The following is a 27,785-nucleotide window of genomic DNA, read 5'->3' as shown; positions in this document are numbered from 1 at the left end:
CATCACTACTGTTTCCATATTTTAACTTTTTGTGTTTTTTTCCTAAATGATCATACTACAGCGTCACACAAACGCATCAAAAGTAGTCATTGCACATACTCCCACCGGCTGGGGAGACTATACCTATATCTGTAGGGAGTGTTGGGCAGGAGGAGTAGGACGAAGGCTCTAAAGTCCTCCCGGTGGGGGCTCCTCACTGGCAGGTGAGTCAGTAGGACACAGCAGCGGTGACAACACACAGGAATGTGTAAGGGGAGGAATCTCTTGGCATAACGACTAAGTTGGTGAGAATAAAAACGAAGGCCACGTCCCAAGATGGGGGGGGGGGTCCGAGCAATGGCATCAAAAGTAAGCAGTCAAAAGCTACTAGCTATCTGATGCTATTCATTAGAATAAGGCAACACGATAGCTTTTGTTCACCTTTATTTCCATTAAGACCTGTCGTGTGTTCCATACACACTGATTTAGCATCATGGCTGGTGTGATGCCCCGCTTAGCTTCATTTGCCACCTTCCTTCAGTCGGTATTAGTATTGTCTCGAGTTCAGACCAGCGTTGCTCTGCAACGTCTTCGCAAGATGATCCTTTTTTTTCCGGCAGTGTGTTTGTCGACGGGGTCGCACCCCGACCTCCATTTGCAAAATGCCTCTCGGCTTTCCATTGTCTGTCCAATCGACTGGGGACGCAAACGCACTCTCCTATTGGGGAAACGATTTATTTGTTTATTTTGGTCCCCCATACACTGGACGCGTGACAATGACGGCGGGACAATGGGACGAGAAGCCGCGGTGCCGCGTGCGTGTAATAACCTCAGTCCAATTTAGAGCGGCATTTGCACATTGTTGTTTGTCTCATTAAGTTCAGCCGGTGCCTCTCTCTGTCGAATCCCCGGGAGAGAGCGAGCAAACAATACCTCCGCTAATTAATGTGTTGATATGAGGTGTTTGAAAGAAAAATGTGACCTGCCCGCTTAGCTTCATTTGCCACCTTCCTTCAGTCGGTATTAGTATTGTCTCGAGTTCAGACCAGCGTTGCTCCGCAACGTCTTTGAAACGCTTGGCAATTATTCATTGTTTACCAGGGAAGGTCTCCACAGGCAGCTTAGAAAATATAAAAAGCCTCTCTCTTCTCATCAGAATAGACAAATTATCGATGCGGAAATCAAGGAGCTGTGAAATGCTATTACGCAATAATCACACAGGGACACTTTTGTCGTCTGCGAATGATTTCGCCCATGGGGATGACAGTGTCTTTTTTTACGTGTATATTTTCTTATTTGTTTGGTTCTTTGTTTTTGTATGTGACAGATGACAGATGTGGCTAAGTGGATTTATAAATCCTAGACGAAATCGAACAGCATACCATTTCCACATTATTTTGTGTGAGATACTATTCTTGTAAAAGTGTATACCATGACAGATGTGGCTAAGTGGATTTATACATCCTAGACAAAAATCAAACAGCATGGCGTCTGACTACTGCCACATTATTTTGCGTGAGATACTATTCATGTAACAAGACAGCATGGGATCGTTTCTCTTTTGTTCCCCGTTGGATTTTTAACCCATTAAGACCTGAGGCCGATTCTACAAATGTCTTCAAAATCCCAACAGTATTCTGGAAAAAAAACGTATGTTTCTATATCAGTGATGCTCAAACTTTTTCATGTCAAGGACCACTCAAAATTATGTGTATTTGGCCGCCGACCCCCATCTCAATATATATATATTTTTCCAGGGACCGCCGGAAGCAAAGATTTTAGTTAAAAAATATTCACTTTAAAGATTTGCACATATTTTCACGATTTTTCAAAAATAGTCAAAGTGTAAAATAATGTTTTTTTTTTAGCTCCAATCTAAAAATGACACAGATGCGTTCCAGGTCTTAAAGGGTTAAATCAGCAGGATATCGCAAAAAAGGGCAAATTTATACAAACATAATGGCTACAAGACTTTGTTAGACATCTGAGATTTCTATCCCACGCTCTCCTGCCTGTCTAATCATAAATAAATCAGAAAAGGGGCTGAACGCAGACGCGGCTAGTTTAATTACTTTCCAGCGCTGATTGGATTTAAATCAGGAATGTCTTATTTTTTCTCCTGTGGTCTGATAAAAGCCACTCGTTTGGAGCCACCCTATCAACATTTAGTGTTACCAGTGAAAATGACGGATGACCAATATTCGACCTGTCACGTGAACGACCATTCAAAACAGGCCATTACAGCTCTAATGGCATCCTATATATATGTGAAATGAGATCCCCATGTGTAAAGCTGTTTGAGCCAGGCGGTTGTAACCTATATGTATGCTGGCAGCATTCCTTGATTATTAACCCTTTAAGACCCGGGAACGCATCTGTGTCATTTTAAGATTTATTTGGCTATTCAAAAATAGCAGATCTACAAGCTCATAGCGCGGCACTCGGTGCCGCGCTATGAGCTTGTAGATCTGCTTTTTTTTTAAACATGAAAAGGCGTGCACATCTTTGAATATATTTTTTTAAGCAAACATTTTTAAGTCAAATATTTGCTTCTGGGGGGTCCTTGGAACAAGATATTTTGAGATGGGGGTCCGCGGCCAAATACACATAATTTTGGGGGTCCTTGACGTGAAAAAGGTTTGAGAACCACTGATATTATAGCAACATAGTTTTTTTCTCAAAAAAACTGTTAGGATTTAGAAGACATTTGTAGAATCCCCCAGAAGCAAAGATTTAAGTAAAAACAAAAACAAATTACTTAAATATATATATATATATTCAAAGATTTGCAAAAATGTTCAAGATCTTTCAATAATAGCAGATCTACAAGCTCATAGCGCGGCACTCGGTGCCGCGCTATGAGCTTGTTGATCTGCTATTATTGAATAGCAAAGAAATTTTAAAAAACGACATAGATGCGTTCCCGGTCTTAATGGGTTAAGATGAACTCGCAACAGCTATGCATTATATTGTCGTTGTTGGGCAGAAACCTTGTATCTCCTTTTTTCCCCCCGTTAATGTATGCCCTATATACTCGCCATACAAAAGTGGCGCGCAAACGCTGCAAAAAAAGAAGAGAAATATCCAATCTAACATATATCCAAGCTCAAAACTGTGAGCTCAGCTATTTTAGATTGTTTTGGACGAAAGTGATCTTGTAGAACTGCTATTTTCAAACATTTTAGTACTTTTCGTTTTGGTACTTTAAGTATATGTTGATGAAAATACTTTTGTACATTTACTCAGGTAACATTTCGAATACAGGCCTTTTACATTGTAACAGAGTATTTTTATATTGTGTTATTGCTACTTTTATTTAAGTCAAACATCTGAGTACTTCACTGGAGCCAACTCAGTTCAACTAAGTTTGAAATGAACTTGCAGTAAAGCTATATGCAACATTATTATGATGTGACATGGGTGACAGTCTCATCAGCGTGACATGCAAAGGAGCCTGACACTTCTTTCATCTTAATCAACACACAGCCAGGATACATGTGCAATACGCGCGATAACACCAGGGCTGGCCCTCGCCTTTGAGTAGCCCGGGGGCTTGTAGAACCGTCAATGTCGAGGTGGAAACCTCATATGTCCAAAAACTGTCAGTTCTCACAGGGATTCGGATTCAAAAGTATAGCCAAAGTTGCAGATCCACAAGCTCGTGGCAGTGTTGATGTTGACAGCAACTTTAGATTTAGTTTTAGTCATAGTCTTTTGGAAAAAAAATCCATTTAGTTTTTGTCATATTTTAGTCATCTGAAATGTTTTAGTTTTAATTTTGTTTTGTCGACTAAATATCATAAGAATGTAAAATAGCAGATCTACAAGCTCACAACGTGTCGCATTGTGAGCTTGTAGATCGGGTATTTTCAGAGTGCAACACCCGAGCGCAACCAAGCATAAAATGACTTGTCTTTTAGTTCTACTGGATCTCCTCTCCACTCGTCCCTCAGTAACATTTTAGTCCAGTTTTTATTTGTTGGCGGAATTGCCAATATATTTAGTCTTAGTTTTAGTCAACATAACTTAGTTTTTAGTTTGTTTTTATATAGTTTTCGTCAGTGAAAAAAGGTGGCCGACCAACATTTTTCGTCATAGTTTTAGTCGACGAAATCAACACTGACTTGTGGATCCGCAACTTGTTGATGCTTTTGCGTGACGCTGTAGTGTAGTGTGATCAAGTAGGGCGTTAATTTACGAAGAAAACACAAAGTGAATAAAGGAGATAGGAGGTTTATGCCCGACAGCAACGAGATGGTGACACTGAACCCCCCCCCCCCTCCCCCACAACTGACGCATGTGCATTTTCAACGCTGCATAATTCACCATCTATAATTCCTCCAACCTACACTCCAACGATGTCACCTCATTAGATTCTCACACTAATCTCACTAGCGGGGAAAAAGGAAAAAAAAACATACCACACGCAAGTCCCATAGGTGCGGGTTTTTAGCTGCGGTCAACTCGAGTAGAGTTGAATGAATTTCTTCTACTTTGCCCCTCGTCCTAGGATATCATAATATCATATTAAAGGTAAGAAAAACGGGCGGAATTCTCCTTTAACCTGCAGGCAGTCAAACATGCATGCATGCATGTAGGCCTACTTGCACAGCGATTGTGTGTGATGCTCAGACATACGGTATAGCATTTCTCTCTGGCAGAAACTATATTTAAACGTAAATGAATGTCCTACTTCGCTGGACAAGAGTGTCGCACAAAAATAGCAAAAAATAGCCGATCTACAAGCTCACAACGCATCACAATGTGCCGCGTTGCGAGCTTGTACTGTAGATCTCTTCTCTTAGATCTCTCTTCAAGCAAAAACAATTGAAACTGAAAGTCAAAGCGGTTAAGTCTGCAGGTTCTATAGCTATTGAACCGATGAAAAGTATTGACACCAGCTTGTGACTAAATAATAACTGTGTGTTCCAATTCATCTATCCATTAGAACACAGGTTATTTTTTCCCCCATTTCCTGATAAGTAACGTTTCCACCCGACAGCAAGGATATAACTTATACTGTACAGCAGAAAGCTGTGTGTGTGTGTGTGTGTGTGTGTGTGTGTGTGGATTGAACCTTATTCCCCCCTTCCTCCCAACAGAAAAAAAGAAGGGAAAAAAAGACCTAACCCATTTAGACCGGGAAATAATCTGTGTAATTTTCCGATTTCTTTGTCTATTCAAAAATAGTAGATATACAAGCTTGTAGCGTGGCACCGAGTGCCCCGCTACAAGCTTGTAGATCTGCTATTTTTCTTTTCGTGCAAATCTTTGATTCTACAAATGTCTGCTAAATCCTGACAGTTTTCTGAAAAAAATATGTTTTTGGCCGCCAACCCCCATCTGAAAATATTGCTTTCCAGGGACCCCCCAGAAGCAAAGATTTGAGTCAAAAATATTCCCTTTAAAAATGTATATTTTCAGATATTTGCACACATTTTCAAGATTTTTCAAAAATAGCAGATATACAAGCTCGTAGTGCGGCACTCGGTGCCGCGCTAGGAGCTTGTATATCTGCTATTTTTGAATAGCCCAAAGTCTAACATAATGGTTTAAGTGGTTACACAGATGTGTTCCCGGTTTTAATGGGTTATAATAAACCATGCCTGGTTGACTAAGGCTAAAAACAGAATAAAATGTTGCAACAACAAACTTCACAGTGGACTTATGACACAAACAAACTTGACTAAAGTCTGCTGCCGCTGCGGGCATGCCGCTCTGCGGTTGCAGCGCGGGGTGGGGTGTCTTCTCCTTGACTCTCTTCCCCAGTAGCAGGCGGTCCCTGGGCTGGGCTGTGCAGAGGTCCACTGTCCCACTTATTTCACTGTGTGCACCTGGAAATACAGATGGATGTACTGTTAGGTTCTCAGGCTGCTGTAATACTGAGCCAGCTTGAGTATACAGTGGGTTGTACTGATCCCCTGACAGGCTGTTTGAGCTAAACACTTTATTTAGTGGTAATGGTTAACCTGAACTCGTTTCATACAGTATGGGACTTATGCAGTGGTGTAAAGTAACTACAGTAAGTACATCTACTCAAGTACTGTACTTAAGTACAAGTTTGAGGTACTTTTACTTTTCCAATTGTCAATACTTTGACTTCTTAGAGGCAAATACTGTATCTTTTACTCCACTACAATTATTTGAGAACTTTAGTTGCTTTGCAGATGTACATTATTACATTATAAAACATACATTAAACACTTTAGCGCTATTTTATACCTATTTGAAAACAGCAGATCTACAAGCTCACAACGCGTCGCATCGCGGCATTTTAGTACTTTTACTTTTGGTACTTTAAGTACATTTTGATACCAATACTTTTGTAATTTCATTCAAGTGGATTTTTAATTCCGGACTTTTACTTTTAACAGAGTACTTCTACATTGCAGTATTGATCATTTTACTCAAGTAAAACATTTGAGTACTTGTTCCACCACTGGACTTTTCTTGCACACACTAAAAAGATATCTGGTTCTCTTTCAATTCAATTCAATTCAATTTCATTCAAAGGAGCTTTATTGGCATGAGAAAACAAACGTTCACATTGTGTCAAAAACAATAACAACTGGGGAATTTTGTACAATTAAAAAGGGAATAAAGAATTGTGTAAACATAGCTGTCATGTTGCAACTGCAATGCAGAAAAAAACGATCTTACAAAACCACAACAATGTTAATTTGCTCTTAGGAATAGTTATATTTCACACGTAGCAGGTTAGCTTGGTATACAGGCTTTTGAAGCAAATAGCGGCATTTTCAAGGTTTTGCTGTCACTTGGTATGAAACATTTTAAGACAAATGGCAGCAATTATTCATCATTTGAATAATTGGTAAACTGTCCTCCGTACTGTACGTCCGCGCAGGGGAGGAGAAATGTCTTCAAAAGTTATTGCTCTGTTCGTATATGAACAGTTAGTTCTATGTCGAGGTCACCTCGGTGCAGATATAGTGCAGGAATACGCTTAATGATTGGAAGACCTTAACCCATTAAGACCTGGAACTGTCTCATTTTTAGATTTGAGCTAAAAAGCATTATTTTACACTTTGGGCTATTCAAAAATAGCAGATATACAAGCTCATAGCGCGGCACCGAGTGCCGCGCTACGAGCTTGTAGATCTGCTATTTTTGAAAAATCGTGAAAATGTGTGCAAATCTTTGAATATATATATTTTTAAAGCGAACATTTTTAACTCAAATCTTTGCTTCTGGGGGGTCCCTGGAACAAAATATTTTGATGGGGGTCGGCGGCCAAATACATATAATTGTGGGGGTCCTTGACATGAAAAAGATTGAGCACCACTGATATAGAAACATACGTTTTTCAGAAAACTGTTGAGATTTAGGAGACATGTAGAATCGGCTTCAGGTCTCAATGGGTTAAGGTTGGTTGTTGGTTCCATTGTATTGGTCTTGTCCCTGACCGTGGTTCATGGTGACCGAGAGAGCCAGCGTGACACAATCCATCTTAGGTGTCTGAAACTGCAATATCATGTGTGACTTCTTAACCCATTGAGACCTGAAGCCGATTCTACACGTCTCCTAAATCCCAACAGTATTCTGAAAAACGTATGTTTCTATATCAGTGGTGCTCAATCTTTTTCATGTCAAGGACCCCCAAAATTATATGAATTTGGCCGCAGACCCCCATCAAAATATTTTGTTCCAGGGACCCCCCAGAAGCACAGATTTGAGTTAAAAATGTTCGCTTTAAAAATATATGTATTCAAAGATTTGCACAAATTTTCACGATTTAAATAGCAGATCTACAAGCTCGTAGCGCGGCACTCGGTGCCGCACTATGAGCTTGTATATCTGATATTTTTGAATAGCCCAAAGTGCAAAATAATGATTTTTAGCTCAAATCTAAAAATGACACAGTTCCAGGTCTTAATGGGTTAAAAGGAGCTGGCCAGGCGCTGGAAGTTTCCATTCTTCTGTCTGGTCCTTTCTGGTGGCTTCCATTGCCTTCTCTGAGAAGGCAGGTAACTTTTCTGAAAAGTTAGCTGAGTGGGTGTAATTTCAAACAACTTTCTGAGAAGTTAGACAGGGTTTGTATAATTATTTCATTTATTACTACAGTATCAATCACACATGAATCCGTGTAGAAAAACATAGGTTAATTGGCTCCTTGACATTAAATGTCGTATTGTACGTGCAGAATGTAGAAATTATTAATTCATTCATTACCTATTAATGGCCTTTTTGTAGGAGTACACAGCTGTCGATCTCTCCCTGCCCGCCCGCACGCACGCACGCACGCACGCACGCACGCACGCACGCACGCACGCACGCACGCACGCACGCACACACACACACACACACACACACAACCACACACACACGCACGCACGCACGCACACACACACACACACACACACACACACACACACACAACCACACACACACGCACGCACGCACACAAACACACACACACGCACGCACGCACGCACGCACACACACACACACACACAAACACACACCCACACACACACACACACACACACACACACACACACACACACACACACACACACACACACACACACACACACACACACACACACACACACACACACACACACACACGCGCGCACACACAGAAACGCACATACCAACTATGTTCACAGAAGGCTGTATCCTAGCCCTTTAATGCCTGATGGCTTAATTTAGATCTTATGGTCTTTTATTTTTTTTTAAAAGTCCAGCATTTTTATGCTTTATTCCTGTGATAGGACAGTGTACAGGAAACCATTGCAGAGAGAAATAAGACCATCCCGCCAAAAAGGCAGCACAGCAGTTAAGATACAGTTACAGGGCAAGGAAAAGGCACTGTATAGGTACAGTAGGCCTACTGTAGATACAGCAGGGTAAAATACGTCACACTCAAATAAACACCATCAATAATGGACAATATAATGTATACAATACACAACACTATACAACCTGGACAGTTCAGTTGGAATCAGGCGGCAAGCATTCGCTGCTAGAAATGAGGCTAATAAGGACGTATTTTATTCTTATCCCACCATTTTTGTAACCCAGTTAACAATTGATAGGCTCTATGCAGTGCAGCCATTTTGGAGAGAAAGTGGGCCTCTTCTTGCTTCCAGTGGCGTGCACAGACATTTTGAGGGGCAGGTGCTCAAGTAAATTATACTTTTTTTTGTTTACTTGGTCTGCTCTTTTTTCCCTCTACACCTATTCCTCTTTGCCAAAAAATAGCCAATCTACAAGCCCACAACGCCTCGCAGCGCGAGGCGTTGTGGGCTTGTAGATCTGCTATTTTTTGGCTAAAGTTCTCCTCAGAAAAGGGATGTTAGGTTTCGAGTGGTTATGGTAAAAAGAAAAATCATATCACATAAAGATTTGGCGGACCCCCTGTAGTAACTCTGAGGACCCCTTGTTGAAGACCCCTGCTGTAAACTGGAAAAAAAAGGGCACTTCTGGTCAAGAGGGCAAAGGGCAGGTGCTCTAGCACCACCTAGAGTCTATCTGTGCACGTCCCTGCTTGCTTCCTTCACAGGTGTTACCAATGATACTAATGAAGGCTCTGTTCCATTCTGGTCAAACAGAGTCAGGGTGCTGATATCGTGCGTTTTGGCTCACTGTAAACACTCTGCTACACCACCAGTGGGTCTCAAAGTGTGGTCCAGGGACCCTCATGGTTCCTTGAGGGGGTTCCAAATGGCACCTTAAAGGGGAATTTTGGACCACGGTTTTCTCACCTTTTCTATGATGTTATGATATCCTAGGCTGAATGGTACAATAGAAAAAAAACAAAATTCATTCAATCCGCCACAGCTAAAAACGCGCACCAATAGGCCTTGCGCTAGATTGCATATTTTGATAGCTTTTATTTTTTATTTTTTTTTTAAATAATTTTTATCCCACGATTTTGTAACCCACATTTTTTTCACCCAGTGCCAATTGCCTATGTAATCCTGGGCACTACCTACCCTCTGCCAGCCTAGGGAGAGCCCAAGCTGAAGCTCATGCCTCCTTCAATGCATGAGGAGCAAGCAGGCCGCTTCTTATCACCCGACAGGGGGGAGTTTCCCTGGTTGGACATAGCGCGTGGAAGGAACACGTTATTCCAACCAGTTCCCTTCTCCTCCATCAGGCGCCCCGGCTGACCAGGGGGAGGCAGTATAGTGACCAGGATTACTACATGTTTTTGTGAGGGTATTAACTACCCTAGGAGACACGGGGAGAACATGCAAACTCCACACAGAGTAGGCCCTTTCAGCTTTTTTTTTTGGTGAGATCTGACGTTTATAGTGACAGAACACTATGCAATGTGATTGTCTTGAATGCGCCCCACTAGAAGTCTCGCTAGGAAGTCTCGCTAGGAAGTCTCGCTAGGAAGTCTCGCTATTCTCGCTAGACTACCAAGAAGTATTGGTGTAAAAAAGCTTGTAGATCGACTATTTTCAACTAGCCAAGGTTTAAAATAGGGCTAAAGTGGTCAATGCATGTTTTGTAATATAGTAATGTATATCGGCAAAGTAACTAGTAACTAAAGTTTTCAAATAATTGTAGTGGAGTAAAAGCACAACATTTGCCTCTGAGATGCAGTGGAGTAGAAGTAAAAGTATAGACAAATGGAAATACTCCAGTAAAGTAAAAAATACCTCAAATGTGTACTTAAGTACAGTACTTGAGTACATGTACTTGGTTACTTTACACCACTGGAGTCTGTAGAAACCAATGGGTGACATCACGGCTCCCTTCGTCCACACATCTCTCTCTTTTTTTAAACAGTCTATGGGGCTGGGATGGAGCTGGAGTCCGACCCACGTGGCTCACCATGGAGCATGATGGTGTGTGCACTAAGTGGCTGAGCCACCAGGCAGCCCTGTTAGCCCATTAAGACCTGGAACTGTGTCATTTTTAGATTTGAGCTAAAAAGCATTATTTTACACTTTGGGCTATTCAAAAATAGCAGATATACAAGCTCGTAGCGCGGCACCGAGTGCCGCGCTACGAGCTTGTAGATCTGCTATTTTTGAAAAATCGTGAAAACGTGTGCAAATCTTTGAATATATATATATTTTTAAAGCGAACCGTTTTGAACTCAAATCGTTGCTTCTGGGGGGGTCCCTGGAACAACATATTTTGATGGGGGTCCAAATACATATCATTTTGGGGGTTCTTGACATGAAAAAGATTGAGCACCACTGATATAGAAACATACGTTTTTCAGAAAACTGTTGAGTTTTAGGAGACATGTAGAATTGGTTTCAGGTCTCAATGGGTTAGAGTAATGCTTGTCCCCGTGCTGTCCCCCACACACACACCGCGCGCTGAACTCCGCGGTGGCACCGTGTGTGAACCGTACCTCCTCTTTCATCTATTTAGAGAAGGCTGGTTCCAGCTGCGTGCCTCACTGGTGAATCACATTATACCACCCAATCAGTGTAAGAGTTACCCACAGAGAGGAACCCCCCTCCACCCCCTCCTCCTGTGGTGTTAGGAGGGGGGTGATGTGTGTGTGTTGGTGTGGGTGGGTGGGTGGGTGTGTGTGTGTGTGTGCGTGTGTGGGACGGGTGGGTGGGTGTGTGTGTGTGTGTGTGTGTGTGCGTGTGCGTGCGCGCGCGTCTGTGTGTGGTTGTGTCTGTGCATAGGTGGGACAGGTGCTCACATGTTCTACTCAAGTAAAAGTATCAATACTGCAATGTAAAATGTTACTTGAGTAAAAGTACAAAAGATACATACTTTTGACTAAAGGACCTTTAAGTAAAAGTACTAAAATGCTTGAAAATAGCAGATCTACAAGCTCACAACGCGGCGCGATGCGACGCGTTGTGAGCTTGTAGAGCGTCTATTATCAAATAGCTTAGGTATAAAACATATTTATATCTGCAAAGTAACTAGTAACTAAAGTTTTCAGATAATTGTAGTGGAGTAAAAGTACAATATTTGCCTCTGAGATGTGTGGAGTAGAAGTAAAAGTATTGAACATTGGAAATACTCCAGTAAAGTAAAAGTACCTCAACATTGTACATAAATACAGTACTTGAGTAAATGTGCTTTGTTAATTCACACGTGTGTGTGTGTGTGTGTGTGTGTGTGTGTGTGTGTGTGCGTGTGTGCGTGTGCGTGTGTGTGTGTGTGTGTGTGCGTCCGTGCGTGCGTGCGTGTGTCACTGTGAGTGCGTGCGTGCATTTTTTTTGCCCCCTCATCAATCTGCTCAGGATACAGTATGAATGAAGACATCTATATACACACAGCCTAAGACCAGAAGATACATACTGAATCTGCTGCTCTTATGCTGTGTGTACATATGTAGATATAGTGATATTTTTGTATGTTCTCTGTGACATGCTTATTTAATGTTGGATTTGGGTCTCCCCACTCTCCCTCTCTCCCTCCTTTTTCGGAAAATGAACAAAATAACGGAGCTTACACAATAAAGCACCTCACCCACTTCGTTGCACCTGTACAGTGGTGAAAGAAGTACTCATGTGTGTTTTACTTAAAGGACAACTTCACCCAACTTCACCCATTTTCACCCATTGGTCCTCACTAATGCTCATTATAATATGGTGCCATTTTTGTCTACTCCGTCTGTGTCTCAGTCAGAGGAGGGCTGTGGGCAGTTCAGAAACCTACCTACCAGTGACATCATCGATTTGGAATTCCAAGCTTATAGAAACGGCAGGCTTTCGATTCCTGGAAAGCATCAAAAAGCATGCTATAATGGAAGCCATTGTTCTGCCTAGCGATGATGTCACTGGTAGGCGGGCTTCTGAAGTGTCCACAGTCAAATTGTACTATTTTATCATGAGTATTAGTGAGGACAATTATATGAGGATAGGTTGAAAATGGGTGAAGTCCTTTAAGTAAAAGTAGCAATACAGCAATTTAGACATACTCTGTTACAAAAGTTCTGCTTTCAAAGTTTTACTTGAGTAAAAGAACAAAAGTATTGGCATAAAAATATACTTAAAGTACCAAAGTTAAAGTACTCAAACCTTTTCGAAAAGTATTGACAATTTTAAATATGTAAGTAAAGTAAAAGTACCTAAAAATTTTACTTACAGTAAGTACAGTACTTGAGTAAATCAGTTACTTTCCAACACTGCACCTGCAAACCAGTCATGTGGCAATGAAGTAGATTCTGATTATTTTTTAAATAATTTTTATCCCTCGATGTTGTAACCCTTTTTTCACCCGGTGCCAATTTGCTAAGTGATCCTAGGCGCTACACTCCCCCCACCAGCCTAGGGAGGCCAGGGCCGAGCTCATGCCTCCTTCAATGCATGAGAGCCAACTGACCTTCTTGTCACCCGACAGGGGGGAGTTTCCCTGGTAGGACGTAGTGCGTGGAAGGAACACGTTGCCAGTAGAATCTGATTCTGATTCTCTCTCTCTCTCTCTCTCTCTCTCTCTCTCTCTCTCTCTCTCTCCGTGCTTTTCTCCCCCAGAAATCAGATACAGCTGGGTGTTCAACGAGTTCCCGTCGTTTGTGGCGGAGGACAGCCGTCGGTTCATCTCCCAGGAGACGGGGAACCTGTACATCTCCAAGGTGCAGCCGTCCGACGTGGGCAGCTACCTGTGCCAGGTGAAGAACACCGTGACCAACGCCAGGGTGCTCAGCCCGCCCACGCCTCTGACGCTGAAGACCGACGGTAAGGCTCCTATACCCCATCGTGTCACAACCAGCAGGGACGTGCACAGATAGACTCGAGGTGGTGCTAGAGCACCTGCCCTTTGCCCTCTTGACCAGAAGTGCCCTTTTTTAGTTTACAGCAGGGGTCTTCAACAGGGGGTCCGGGACCCCTAGGGGGTCCTCAGAGTTACTACAGGGGGTCCGCCAAATCTTTATGTGATATGATTTTTCTTTTTACCATAAGCACTCGAAACCTAGCATCCCTTTTCTGAGGAGAACTTTAGCCAAAAATAGCCGATCTACAAGCCCACAACGCCTCGAGGCGTTGTGGGCTTGTAGATCGTCTATTTTTGGCAAAGAGGTATAGGTGTAGAGGGAAAAAAGAACAGACCAAGTAAATAAAAAAAAGTATAATTTACTTGAGCACCTGCCCCTCAAAATGTCTTTTGAGGGGGGGGTGCTTGCGGGGGTTAATCTGTCCCTGCGGGGACCGCAGTCAACACTTAATTATCTCAGAGTTCCTTTAACTCTGCAGGGCTGCCAAGTCTCACCCTTTGAGAGTGGAGAGTCACGCAATTTAACCTCTTCTCACGCCTCACGCCACACTTGCCATTTCACACGCTCATTTTGTCATCTTCGCCTCTCACTTCGATATGGTATTTCCATAACTTGCTGCTTGCCGTTATCGCCGTAGTTCGAGGGCAGGCCAGGCGTACTTTTAAATGCCACCGCAAACTAGTCAGAGGCCGCTAGTCTTGTTTATTTGCAGACACTAAATTGTAGGATAATAATAAGTAGATCTATGCCACCCAACTTAACCCATTGATACCTGGAACGCATCTGTGTCACTTTAGATGTCTTTGGCTATTCAAAAATAGCAGATCTACAAGCTCATAGCGCGGCACCGAGTGCCGCGCTACGAGCTTGTAGATCTGCTATTTTTGAAAAGTCGTGAAAAAATATTTTTTACATTATTTTTGAAAAACTGTTAGGATTTAGATTTTTTTAAAGAATCGCCTCAGGTCTTAATGGGTTAATAACATAATGTAATGGAGTAGCCTACTATATATAAATGTTAGAGGTGACTGGTGAGTCACTATAACGCCTCGTCTTTCTAATGAATGAACATACTATGGTGCCTCCATCATCGTCGTCTTGGGTAATTGTTCTGCTATTGCAGCTATTGTTATTTTAGTACATTAAATGATATGTGAGTGCATACTGTATGAGGTGAGTCACTATAGCGCCTCACCATCGCCTTGAGTCATTTTTCCAATTCATTAACATGCTACGGCGCAGCTGTTGTTATTGAAGGTAATCAAATGGATAGAGGCGAGTCACTGTAAGTTAAAACACAGAAAAAAATCAAGACCTTGAAACTGCTTGAATTAAAGAGGCCCATAATCTCAGAGTTTGAACCTTGTGCTCTGAACAGAGCATACACTTTATTGTTTGATGTTATTGATTATTGATTGATATCTTGTTACAGTATCACTGAGAAGAAATATGGTGTTGAGCAAAGATGCTTTTCATTATGTTAAGAGTTACTGATTCATGCTGATGTGTAAGCATGACTGGAAGAAATACAATTGCACTAAAGGAAAAGGCTGCTATAAGTTCTTAAAAGGCTTTATTGTATTCATTGACATTTTATAAATCGGCTAAATTTACTATTATATAAAATAGCAGGAAATATTGTTTTTTAAATTGCAAAAATAATTGGGTGGAGAGGCTGCCTCAGTGATGACAGAATAAGACATCCGACAGTCTAATCATAGTATTTCTAGCAATTGATAATATTTCTGGCATGTGTACTATTCAGAGTGGGGGTGAAGACGTCACAACAGTCTTAACTCTTTCACTGCGAGAGTATATTCATTAATAAACTCACCCACTGCCAGCGATTTTCATGTTTTATAACCTTTTCAACCGGTCACAGAAATCGTCTGATCGTTTGTGTAAACAAACAGGACACATGCCCCGACACCCAGAGGAAAAGGTTTTAACCCATGAGGTAACTTTCACGGGCGCAGCCAGGCTGAAGGCAGCACATTCCGGCAAAAATGCACGTATTTCCCAGCTGGCCACAGAACATTTATATTTATATATATATATATATAAATATTATGATCGTGTGTCAGACCGTTGGTAAACACAAACGGGATAACTGTTCGTCGTCCAGAGAAAAGAAAATATAACGGGAGCTTTCCGGATCCGGGTGAGTGGAAAGTGAACCTGTTGAAGGGACTGACAGAGAACAGCGCCATCGTTTATAAAACAATAAAACATGTATCGGGCGGGAATTCCCGTTCGTGGCATTGACATCCATTGCAGAATCGGACGGGAATTCCTGCCCGTAGCAATGAAAGAGTTAATGTTAATTTAAAATGAGATATTCCTCTTAATCAACGTTAAAAAAGGCAAAAAAAAATCTCGCCTTAGCATAAGCATTCCCTCCCTAAAGTCTCACTGCTATGTTTTCCTGAAACGTGGCAGCCCTGACTCTGAGAGTGTCCAAATGGAACCAAATGAACCTGAAAGGGTCCATTTGGTTCCTAACTATCATGAATTTACCTGGTGACCCCCTGGAACCCCATCAAGAACCCCTGGGCGGTCCCCTGAACCCCACATTGAGAAACAGTGATGTACTGAACACAGCCTGCATCCACGCTAATATATTATGTGTATGTTGGCTATAATTGTGTACAGTGTAGGTTTTGTACACTCCAAATAATTAATTGTGTTTCACTTTTTCAAAACAATGTTACAAAGTCCTTAACCCATTGAGGCCTGAGGTTCCGATTCTGCAAAATGTCTTCTAAATCTGAAAAAAACGTATGTTTTTATATCAGTGGCTTTCAAACTTTTTCATGTCAAGGACCCCCAAAATGATATGAATTTGGCCGCGGACCCCCATCTCAAAATATTTTGTCCCAGGGACCCCCAGATGCAAAGATTTGAGTTAATGTTTGCTTTAACAGAATATATATATATATATATATATATAGTCAAAGATTTGCACACATTTTCACGATTTTTCCAAAATAGCAGATCTACAAGCTCATAGCGCGGCACTCGATGCCGCGCTATGAGCTTGTATATCTGCTATTTTTGAATAGCCAAAGTGAAAATAATGCGTTTTAGCTCAAATGAAAAAGTGACACAGATGCGTTCCAGGTTAAACAAAGATAAAATGTAATAACAAAAAACCCAGCGGTATCAATGCCACGGTAAAAATACAAGTACTATAAGGTCCTATAAAGATACTACAAGACTGCCAAGAGAAGGAAATAAAACGGTTAAAATAAATAACGTGAATAAAACGTGGCAACGGGCAAGCATAAAAATGTGAACAGCAACCAATAAAATAATAAAATAGTAATAAGAAATGGACCATAAAAAAAAAAGCTTTCTCATAAATGTGCGTTTTAAGAAGAGATTTAAAGCTGCAATCCGGGCCTTATTTTATTGAATAAAGGGTTATTTTAACCAATCTGTATGGCAGAGTATCTGTCACAGGGAGATTGGCATTCCAGGGAGATTGGAAGTGGAGCGCTTGTTCGGGGCGGGGCTGCGATGCGAGGACGGCGACAACATGGATATACATACATACCAGCCACTTCGATAATCATTGGACTCCCCATCGACTACCACTGGGAGTCTGGGTTTGACTCCCGCTTGGGACATTACTTTTTCAAACAACCGCGGGCTACTTTTTTTCGCCGATAAAGTATAGTTTTGGACCATGACGGAGGCGCGCCGAATCAGCAGACCTTGAGGCCGAGGAGAAGCGCCCAAGCGCCTCCAGGCGTGAGTGCCCGCGACGACCGGCCGATGGTCTGCTATTCGACTAAGCGCCGTCCGAGTTATGTACCGATAGGGACAGAATAGTAAATGATGTTGTGGGGACTGCGTTTGCCCCTCTATGGTTTGTTAACTGCCACTCATTGCACTAACATAGCCCGCCAGCCCCGCCCCTCGCCCCCTTGTGCTTCAACTGCATGGAATAAGGCTGTTTGCGGGTGTGTGTGTGTGTGCGCGCGTGCGTGCGTGAGCGTGAACGAGCGTGCGCATGCGTGTGTGTGTGCTCGTTTGTGCGTGTGTGGTGTGTGGTGGGGCTCATGTCTGGCTTGCATTGCCCTCTAGCATTAGTTATACAGACTTGCCTGGGGGGCGGTGAAAACAAGCGCTCCACTTCCAATCTCCCTGTAACATATCTACTCCTCCATTGAGACATTAAGACCCTGGTGTTAGAGAGGACACCCACTTGTTGACAATGACAGGCCATAGGTGGCTGTACAGTAGTTACGCCATATTGGCTGTATTTTGGACATAATGGGCTCTTTGCAAAGCAGCCATATTGGAAAGAAATTGGGCCCCTTCCTTACTTCCGTCACAGGTGTTACCAATGATTCTAATGAAGGCTCTGTTCCATTTAGTGTAGCACAGTGGTTCTCGAACGTTTTAATTTCAAGGACCCCATTAACTCTGAGAGTGTACACATGGAACCAAATGGACCCTCACGGGTCCATTTGGTTCCATGTGTACACTCTCAGAGTTGCACACCTGTAAGGGCCCATTTGGAACCCCCTCAATTAACCATGAGGGTCCCTGGACCACACTTTGAGACCCCACTGGCGTAGTAGAGTGTTTCCAGTGAGCCAACATGCACAGTATCAGTACCCTGACTCTGTTTGACCAGAATGGAACGGAGCCTTAATTAGCGTCATCGGTCACACCTGTGAGGGAAGTAAGGAAGAGGCCCAATTTCTCTCCAATATGACTGCACTGCATAGAGCGAATTGCCTCTTTCTGTCGAGAGAGTTGGACAACACACATACGACTCACTGACTGTGGTTTTAAAAGAATGACATTTTATGACATGATTTCACCACCAGTCTGACTGCTCATTCTTCCCAGAAATAAATGTGAATGCATTTCTTTTTTACCATAGCACAGCCAGGTCAGGCAGGCAGGCATGATGTTTCTTTGATGGCATTTGTAAAGGAATATAATTATAGCTCAAAGGTTGGCGTCATAGAGAGTCACCCTGCTGACACAGCTACAGCTGTCATACTGTATCTCTGTCGTGGTGGATACCTTGTAAGTCCAAAATTTTCGCGGATAATCATTTGTGTTCCAGTGGTTCTGACGCAGTTATTATTCAGTCACAAGCTCTTATATGGAGATACAAGGTTTCCGCCCTTCAGCGACTGTATGACATTTTAATTGCGCTGGTCATACTTTACTTTAAACCAATATTTGAGCCTATGTATCTAATCCACACGTTGACTGTGTTCACAGTTGTGTTTTCTCCGGAGTTGTTATGCTTTCCCCAACATAATAGTGAATCAATTCATCGATTACACCTGTTTGTTTTTTCATAGGAACGTTTTTAGTTTTTTACATTAACCACCTCAGCCCTATAGCAACCCTATTCTGAGGGGAACATTAGGATCTAATGGATAGCGGATCTGCTATTTTCGGCAAAGAGGTTTGGTGTAGAGGGAAACACGAGCAGACCAAGTACAGAACCAAAGGCCAAGTTTACCAAGTATTGAGGTTAAATGTCTGGAATTACACATTAACATGAATATAACAAATTAATAGAAAAAAGAATGAAATAACATTACACAATAACACAAACATTAAACAAAGAAAAACCTAAATGCACACAACACTGATGATAGCGCTGTGCTGTCACACAAGTCTATGAAGCTATCTATGAAAAAGTTTAATCTGCAACGCACAAAATATAGTGGGGGGGGCGTCCCTGCTTCATCTGCCTCTCAGCTAAGGGGTCCTTGACCTGAAAAAACGTTGAAGACCCCTGGTATGGGATGTTTCCCCTACCCTGGGTAGGTTTCCATTCCCCTCCGTTACCCACGCACCCTTCCTTGCAGGGCGATGACATTATGTTTTATGTGGTTGCTTTTGCTAGTAAAATAAAATGAGTGCATCCTAGCTGGAAAGCAGGTCTTAGCTCTTCAGGATGCAAATGCATTTCTGTCTCGCTTTAACTCCTAAAATATGATGTTCTTAGATAATCAACAGCCCGTGGGTGCATCTGTTTTTGTTTAACAAAAAGCCCCTGGCAATTGACAGGTGAGGAAGACAAATACAGCTGTTCCCACATTGTGTGATAAACTGTCAACTATCAACTTCTTCTGTTGATAGCCTGTTACTGTATGTAACATTACATGACTTCATTACGTTTACTGTGCGCCGTTCGCTTGTAATTGGGTGGCTTGGTTTAACATTCTGAGCGCAGCGTTCGCAGGAAAGTAATGGCTTGTTTGAAAAGCCACAAGCTCAGCAATGATGTTGTGAAAGAGGAATCTGGTTTCATGTAAATGTCACGTTGGTTTTATGCAGTGCCGGACAGTTTGCTTGAGTAAATATTTTGAGTATCTGTACCTGTAATTTTTTGGAGACTCCACTACATTTCAAAGACAATTAGAAAATGTGCTGCCGGGAGCACAGGTCTCCGCCAGGTCAGGAAGTTGTAATAGAGTGTCTTATGGGGGTCGCTAGCCAATCACAGTATGTCCTGCGAAGCTTAGCCAATGGTGCCGGAGATTAGGTGTTCACAGACGGACGGACACACACGCACACACGGACAGACGGACGGAGGATAAAAGATACTCTCCACCATGCCTTCGGCCTGGCGGAGACAATTATTGTAGTTTTGACCCCTCTACATTTCTAAGAAGGGAAAAAGGTACATTATGAATTAACCACTTGAACCCTATTCCAAATAGCAAATCTATCTACAAGCTCTGGAAAATATTTTGGGGGACAAATGTTTATATTTCAATACAGCAATGCATTGATATCGAAAAGAAAATGCGCTTTGTATTTCAAACTTATACAGTTATACTGAATGCTTATGTGTTTTAAAAGCAAGTACTCCGGTACTTTAACTCAAGCACAACTTTGACAGAGGAACATCCACTTGTAACTGAGTCACATTTGGCCAGTAGTTTCTACCTTACGCTTTGACTCAAGTACTGGGGTCTAGTGCTTTGTCATGTGGAAGACAGGCGTTGGGGTTCATGCATTCCCAACGCATTCTAAAGAGATAGTGAGCCATGTTTTACCATTAGTGCGGAGGGCTTTCTTCGCTCACAATGTGCTTGGCTGAGACTGGCCGATGGGGAAATCATGCTGTTGGAATAAAATTAACCGAATCAATGGCCCTTGCTGCGGCTGGGATTTCACTCTTTTATGCCTACGTCCCTTGAGCCGAGCCGGGGGGGGGGGAGTTTGTGTTGGATTGGAGGTGCCAGTTCCACCGAAAGGCTTCTTAACCACATTAACCCATTGAGACCTGAAGCCGATTCTACAAATGTATACTAAATCCTGACAGTTTTCTAAAAAAAATGATGTATGTTGCTCAGTGGTTCTCAAACTTTTTTTATAATTGTCAAGGAAATGATGTATTTGGCCGCGGACCCCGATCTCTAAATATTTGAAAATATTTCAGAACCCCCAGAAGCAAAGATTTGAGTTAAAATGTTGGCTTTAAAAGAATACATATTCACAGATTTGCACACATCAGTCACACAGGACATTCACATTGCACTCAGGTCCGTTTTACTAATAGGGTTTAAGTGATTAAGTGGTTAATGTTTGATTATAGACATGGAGGCATCCGTCCTTCCACGCCAGATGTCTGTCATTGTTGGAGGTTGCAGGGACCGCTGGGATTCCCCCGGGTGAATTAAGTTGTGGAAAAAGAGACCTCCTCTGTGGCCAGAGGGCCGCGGGCACGCGCTAAATGATGTTGCCAACGGGCATTTACCACTCCAGAGTTAACATAGCTTCCAGCATTCAGCTCCAATGCTACGTCAACATAGCTTCCAGCATTTAGCCGTTCAGTGTTAACATCCCTTCCAGCAAGGACGGTCTGTTTCCTCTTCATTTGCATAGCCTTGTTGTGCGAAATGATCCTCAGAGACACCTAATGTTAACCGCGCGTGTTACCGTGCAGCGTCAAGTTGTTGCTCTCATTAACCCATTCAATCCGGGAACGCGTCTCTGTCATTTTAGATTTCTTTGGCTATTGAAAAAGTAGCAGATCTACAGAAGCACTCAGTGCCGCACTATGAGCTGGTAGATCTGCTTTTTTTTAACATTTTTTTCAAATATTATTATTATTATTAATATTTTTTTTGTCATTTGTAAATCAAATATTTGCTTCTGCAGGTCCCTGGAACAAAATATTTTACAAATATTCGCTTTAAAAAATACATTTTCCAATATTTGAAAAGAAATGTCAAGATTTTTCAAAAATCTACAAGCTCAAGCTCAAATCTACAAGCTAAAAAAATAGCAGATATACAAGCTCATAGTGCGGCACCGAGTGCCGCGCTATGAGCTTGTATATCTGCTATTTTTTTAGTAGCCAAATAAATATTAAAATGACCCAAATGATGCTTTCCCGGTCTTAAAGGGTTAAGGAAGCATTAGGAATCAGACAGGGAAGCGGTCGGACAGTGTGCGAGCGTGTGTGTTCTTGTATTCCTATACTCGTGGATGCCAAATATCACCACAATTGTTGTAGAATTTGAGTTTTTTTTTTTTTTTAGTTAGACGTACAATTAGTAAAAGATTCAGGTTGGTGTTGGGGGTGGAATTAGGCATTTAGAGATTAGATTTAGGGTTTATGGATAGATATACAGATTTATCGGAAATAGCCGATCTACAATATCTACTCACAAGACGTTGCAGCGCGACATGTCGTGAGCTTGTAGATCGGCTAATTTCCGTCTTTGTGCACGTGTTGCCACGGGGGGAACAGTTGCTTTTCTTGATGGTTTGCTTATTCATTTATTTGCTAAGCACAGGTGGTGCCAAAGAAGTGACTTCTTGCGCTCCATATTGTGACATGTGGTTACGCGTCACATCAAGCCACCAGGACACGAGGAGACGTCCTCTCATCCATGGCACACACGCCACGCGGGCCAAATCAAATCTCCACAGCTGTGTGAGAACCTATTGCACCAAGAGAATTTCTTGGCAGCCCCAGCTTGCCTCGTCGAATCTCACGGATGCTTCGGCATAACCTTTTTGTTGTGGGAATCTGGGTCTAAAAACGCTGAAAATTGCATTGGCACACGCCTCACACCGCGGCAGGGCCCCGCCGAGGCTGTGTGTGCGTATGTGCATGTTCGTGCGCGCGCGCGTTCGTTCATTCAGACACTGCAATCAGACACCGCAATCTGTGCCTCGCGTAAAAGTGAGTGATGATCGGGGGGAAGAGTACGGTTCAAACTGTGTGTGTGTGTGTGTGAGTGTGAGTGTGAGTGTGTGTGTGTGTGTGTGTGTGTGTGTGAGCGCGCGTGTGGTCTGACTCTGTTAATCAAAGCCGCCTTCATGCATCTGGGCTCCATTATGCCGTGCTGGAAAATATTGATCTCGCCTTCCACTGTCCACATGGACATGTGATCAGAGACGGGGCTAACCGCACGGCTCAGGATTAAATGTACCGCTCTGGGATGGATACAGCCTTCACGGAGGCTTCTTTTTTTCTTTTTTTTGCCCCCGTCGCTGTGTGTCGGGCTGAAACCTCCTTTCTCCCTATTTCAACTTGTTTTTATGTTTCTTCGTCACTTAATGCCCTACTTCGTCTGACATGAGTGTCAAGCTAAAGTAGTGAAAATACCAGATCTACGAGTTCACACGTTGTGGGCTTGTAGACCGGCTATCCTCGCTATTTCTGAACGTTTTAGTTTTTGGACGTATACGGTTTTGGACATCTATCCGGCTTCTAGGTTTCTACCCGACAGTGGCGATTTACTGAGCGGTTGGCTGGTCTATTGGTTAAGCGTAACCTATCACACAGTGGCAAGGCGCCAGGCTTAAAGGAAAAACCTCATTCGATCTGCCTTTTAGTTCAATGTTGATGTCATTATCTATAGAATATATACTATTTATACACAGAAAATGCCCCTTTTTCTGTCTGTTCTGGCTCTTTGGTCCTACAATTCCCACGATGCATTTCATGGAGTTAAAGCTGCACTATGTAACTTTCCTCTTTGAACACGGATTTTGAACACGGTTTTCCTGCTGGAAGTGCTGAAATGTTTGCCATTGAGCTATTACGTCCTGCTTGCTCAGGGGATAAATGGAATGTTGACCATCAGGTCATGATTCTTGTCAGATCCCGTGTCTAGGTGAGACATGTCTCAAAGAGCAGGGAGACAAAATAGAGCCATCCCAATAGTTACGTATATTGTATTGACATACTCTACCATAGTGCCGCTTTAAGATTGCTGTTTTGTTTTGTCCCTGGCAAAAAAATCTTCTCAGATTCTCAGCGGCCAAACATACATATCAACTTTTGAAAGAGAAACGTTTGAGAACCACTGCTGTGTGCAACAAATGTAATATTGAGGTATTTATTTTTGAAAAGTTTGATGTTGCTGTTCCCTTTATGGGCAGCTGAAGTGTGCTCGAGCCGCAGTGAAACAGCTCCATGCATGCTAACTGCTATACCTATAAAGTGTGAACGTTTATCTCTTCACGTTGGAATAATCACTTCGTTAAAAACGCTACTGCCTTTGGAAACATTCCATAGGTGGACTAAATTGCTCCCAAACTGAGTATTCATTAGGCCTGATCTGTTGCTTTTTTCTTTTTGCTGAGTTTTCATATCAATAATTCATAACAAGGAAGAGAAAACAAAAACTGTCTTGGAACCTCTCCTGCAACCCACAGCTCAGGAAAAACAAACAAAGCACAGCAATAAAGAGGAGGGTTTGCTCTGGTTGTGTATGTGTGTGTCATAAGCAGTTTTGCACTGAAAAAGATCAGACCGTGGATCAAGATGGTAAACATTCATTTATTCGTTTTTCTCCATTGAACTTTCTAAAGTGTTTGAACTCTTCAGTGTGTTATTTGAGCCAGGCTCAATATAACCCAAAAACATACAGGTGGAGCCGCTGGTTCAATTGCGTCGAACATTAATCAATAACATTTTTGAAAAATCTTGAACATTTTTTTTTTTTAGATTTTTTTGACACAAAACTGTTAGGATTTACAAAACATTTTTAGGAATCACCTCAGGTCTTAATGGATTAAGACCGGGAACGCATCTGTGTCATTTTAGATTTCTTTGGCTATTCAAAAATAGCAGATATACAAGCTCATACTTGTAGATCTGCTATTTTTGAAAAATCATTTGTGCAAATCTTTGAATATATATGATGGAGCTGTCTTTCCTTATCATCCTTATATAGTACCGGTAACTTTTCAGAGAGGCGACAAGGAAAGCAGACATGGGGTATAACGATTATATTATATTTTAGTCAGACATGAGAGACCATGGGAATGTTACAGTATCACAGGTATTTCACGCATCATCGGTCGTCGTCTCTCGACCAATGAGAACAGAGAAAGCACTGCGTTTTAACAGCACGCGTTAACATAAACATAATGACATCATGGAAGATACATCGAGCGTCCAGCCATCGGAGGGGTAATCCTGCCATTGGTGGAGAGTGATGATGCTAGTTGTCGTCAGATGAGGATGGTAGATGATGAAGATGATGATGATGGTGTGACAGTTTACCTTTGGACAAACAGCGTCCAAATATCTCAAACAACACGTTGACCTCGGCTCTGACCTGTCACTGGTCAGTGAAAGAATGGTTCGGTATCGGAGAAGAACACCGAGATGTAGTGTTCTCAAGACAGTCGGAGATTAACTCACGTATCTACTTATTGTTATTAAATTCCAGGAGCCGACATTTCAAAACAACGTTAGTGGCAGAGATGAAGCCGCAGTGGCCTTGCAACAGAGAGAGAAGGAGACATAGGAGAATTGAAGCATATCATGACTGGATTAGGCCAATATAACACCTATTATATTAATTTGACATTTAAAGCAGTTTATGACACTAGACTAATTATAATCAACAAGATTAACTCTATCAATATATACAGTAGTTGCCTATTGACTTCCGCGTTAAAATGTTTGCTTAAAAATATATATATATTCAAAGATTTGCACACATGTTTCACGATTTTTCTAAAATAGCAGATCTGCAAGCTCATAGCGCGGCGCTCGGTGCCGCGCTATGAGCTTGTAGATCTGCTATTTTTGAATAGCCAAAGAAATCTTAAAATGACACGGATGCTTTCCCGATCTTAATGGGTTAATACAGGGGTATTCAACTAGATTAGGCAGGGGGCCACAATTGTAAAATGACTTGAAGTTGGGGGCCACAAGACCGCGTGTTCGTCGTTAACCATTTGACCGTTTGTCATATAGGACACAACAATAGACGACAAAGATAATACTTTATTGTCAGTTCACACTGAAATGTGTCTTGCGACCCAGCAGCCATGTATGCAACACATAAACAGTACACACATTTGACATGACACAAAAAAAAACAGAAACTAAAATACATACATAAAGACATATAGAGACAAGAGCAATGTCCACCACTCAGCCTACACCTGGCCTAAAACTCCTGATTAAGCCTCAATGTCGTCTGATGGACAAAGGACCTCTTCAGCTTGACCTTATTGTATGTTGGAACACCGTATCTCCTTCCTGAAGGCAGCAACCTATATTCTCCATACAAAACATGGCTAGTGTTTGAAGTGATATTCCTTGCCAACCTTAGCATACTGTTATTCTACGTAGATGTATAGAGCCTCTGAAGCACATGGCCATTATGGTAACTTATTAGGGCATGCTTCATACTGCATAAATGCTGTTTTTGATATTTGAAAGGATCATTTCTGTGCCAGTCCTTTAGTGCACAGGCTTTGGTCTGGATATTGAGAAAATAGGAATGTGTCTTTGAGAATAGTGGAGGCAGGCTGGCAAGGTTAAAGTGGTTACATGTTCGTATGAAGGAAAGGTTTTTTTCGGCGGTGTAACCGTCCCTATATGTGAGGTTGGGACATTGACATTTGCTGCACTGTGATTGGCCACCCATTGTACCCCCCTAACCATGCACTGTGATTGGCCACCCATTGTACACCCCTAACCCCTACACATTCAATGCAAATCTATACTTTTCTTTAAGTGAGCTTCCATCACTGTGATGACCACTAGCTGCACTGTGATTGGCTGACTCTATTGGCTGACTCTATTCAGCACTGTGATTGGCTAGCGAGACACATGACACATGTGCATAGTCCTATAAATAGGACTATGCACTTAAAAAAGAACACATTTATGTTTTTTTTTAAGTGAGTCATGGGTCTGTGATGACCACTGTGACCTCTTCACACTGGGTGTGATTTTTTGGGGCGGTGTAGCCGCCCCCTATAAGTCAGTTTTGGACACTGACCAATCCTGCACCGTGATTGGCCAATAGTCTACAACGCATTGTATACCCCTAACCCTTCCATTGTTAATGCAAATCGATACTTTTGCAAAGTCAGCCAATCACATTACAGCTAGTGTCATCACCACTAACTGTAATGTGATTGGTTGACTTTGCAAATTCAGGACTGTGATTGGCTAGCGAAACACATGACACATGTGCAGCCCTATGAATAGCAGTATGGACTTTAAAAAAAGTCATTCATCCTTTTTTTAAAGTGAGTCATGTTGTGATGACCACACACCGCCCACTTCACACTGGGTGTGATTTTTTTAATGTTTGTGAGCATCCGGCGGATAAGGGCACAAGCTCTTAATTATGTGTTTCAAGAACCATGAGTTGAGAGTAAAATAGTGTTTCTTGAGGTTAGGTCGTTGTTTTACTGAGGTTAAGGTTAGTGAGGGTGGGTGTAGAAAAGAGTCATCTAGTCAGCAACCTTCCCTATTCCCATGGATTGGATCCACCCCTCTCACCTGCTGTCACTCATCACCAATCACACCTGTCTTCACTCACAACTCATGGCCTGGTGGATTTTTCTTTGAAATAATGTGTAGTTTTTCAAATATTTAACTTTAAGCGCCCGATGTCGAGAGAGAGAGAGAGAGAGAGAGAGAGAGAGAGAGAGAGAGAGAGAGAGAGAGAGAGAGAGAGAGAGAGAGAGAGAGAGAGAGAGAGAGAGAGAGAGAGAGAGAGAGAGAGAGAGAGAACGAGAGAGAGAGAGAGAGAGAGAGAGAGAGAGAGAGAGAGAGAGAGAGAGAGAGAGAGAGAGAGAGAGAGAGAGAGAGAGAGAGAGAGAGAGAGAGAGAGGTGGTATCCAATGTTTGACAATTATGGAGAAAATA

General features: G+C 42.2%; 1 protein-coding gene across 2 annotated transcripts in view; it reads left to right on the top strand.

Annotated features, from left to right (window-relative positions):
- Window positions 1-27,785, top strand: part of cntn5 (contactin 5) — a 400,683-nt gene that overhangs the window by 226,137 nt on the left and 146,761 nt on the right. For both annotated transcript variants that reach the window (XM_084063872.1, XM_084063871.1), the window contains exon 7: window positions 13,410-13,613. In XM_084063872.1, the coding sequence (XP_083919998.1) occupies window positions 13,410-13,613 (204 nt within the window). The remainder of the gene's footprint in view (window positions 1-13,409; window positions 13,614-27,785) is intronic.

This window comes from Gymnoscopelus microlampas (assembly GCF_963454915.1).
Source record: "Gymnoscopelus microlampas genome assembly, chromosome: 8".
NCBI lineage: Eukaryota > Metazoa > Chordata > Actinopteri > Myctophiformes > Myctophidae > Gymnoscopelus > Gymnoscopelus microlampas.
Note: the sequence above shows the minus strand (reverse complement) of the source record. Positions and strands in the feature narration are given on the sequence as shown.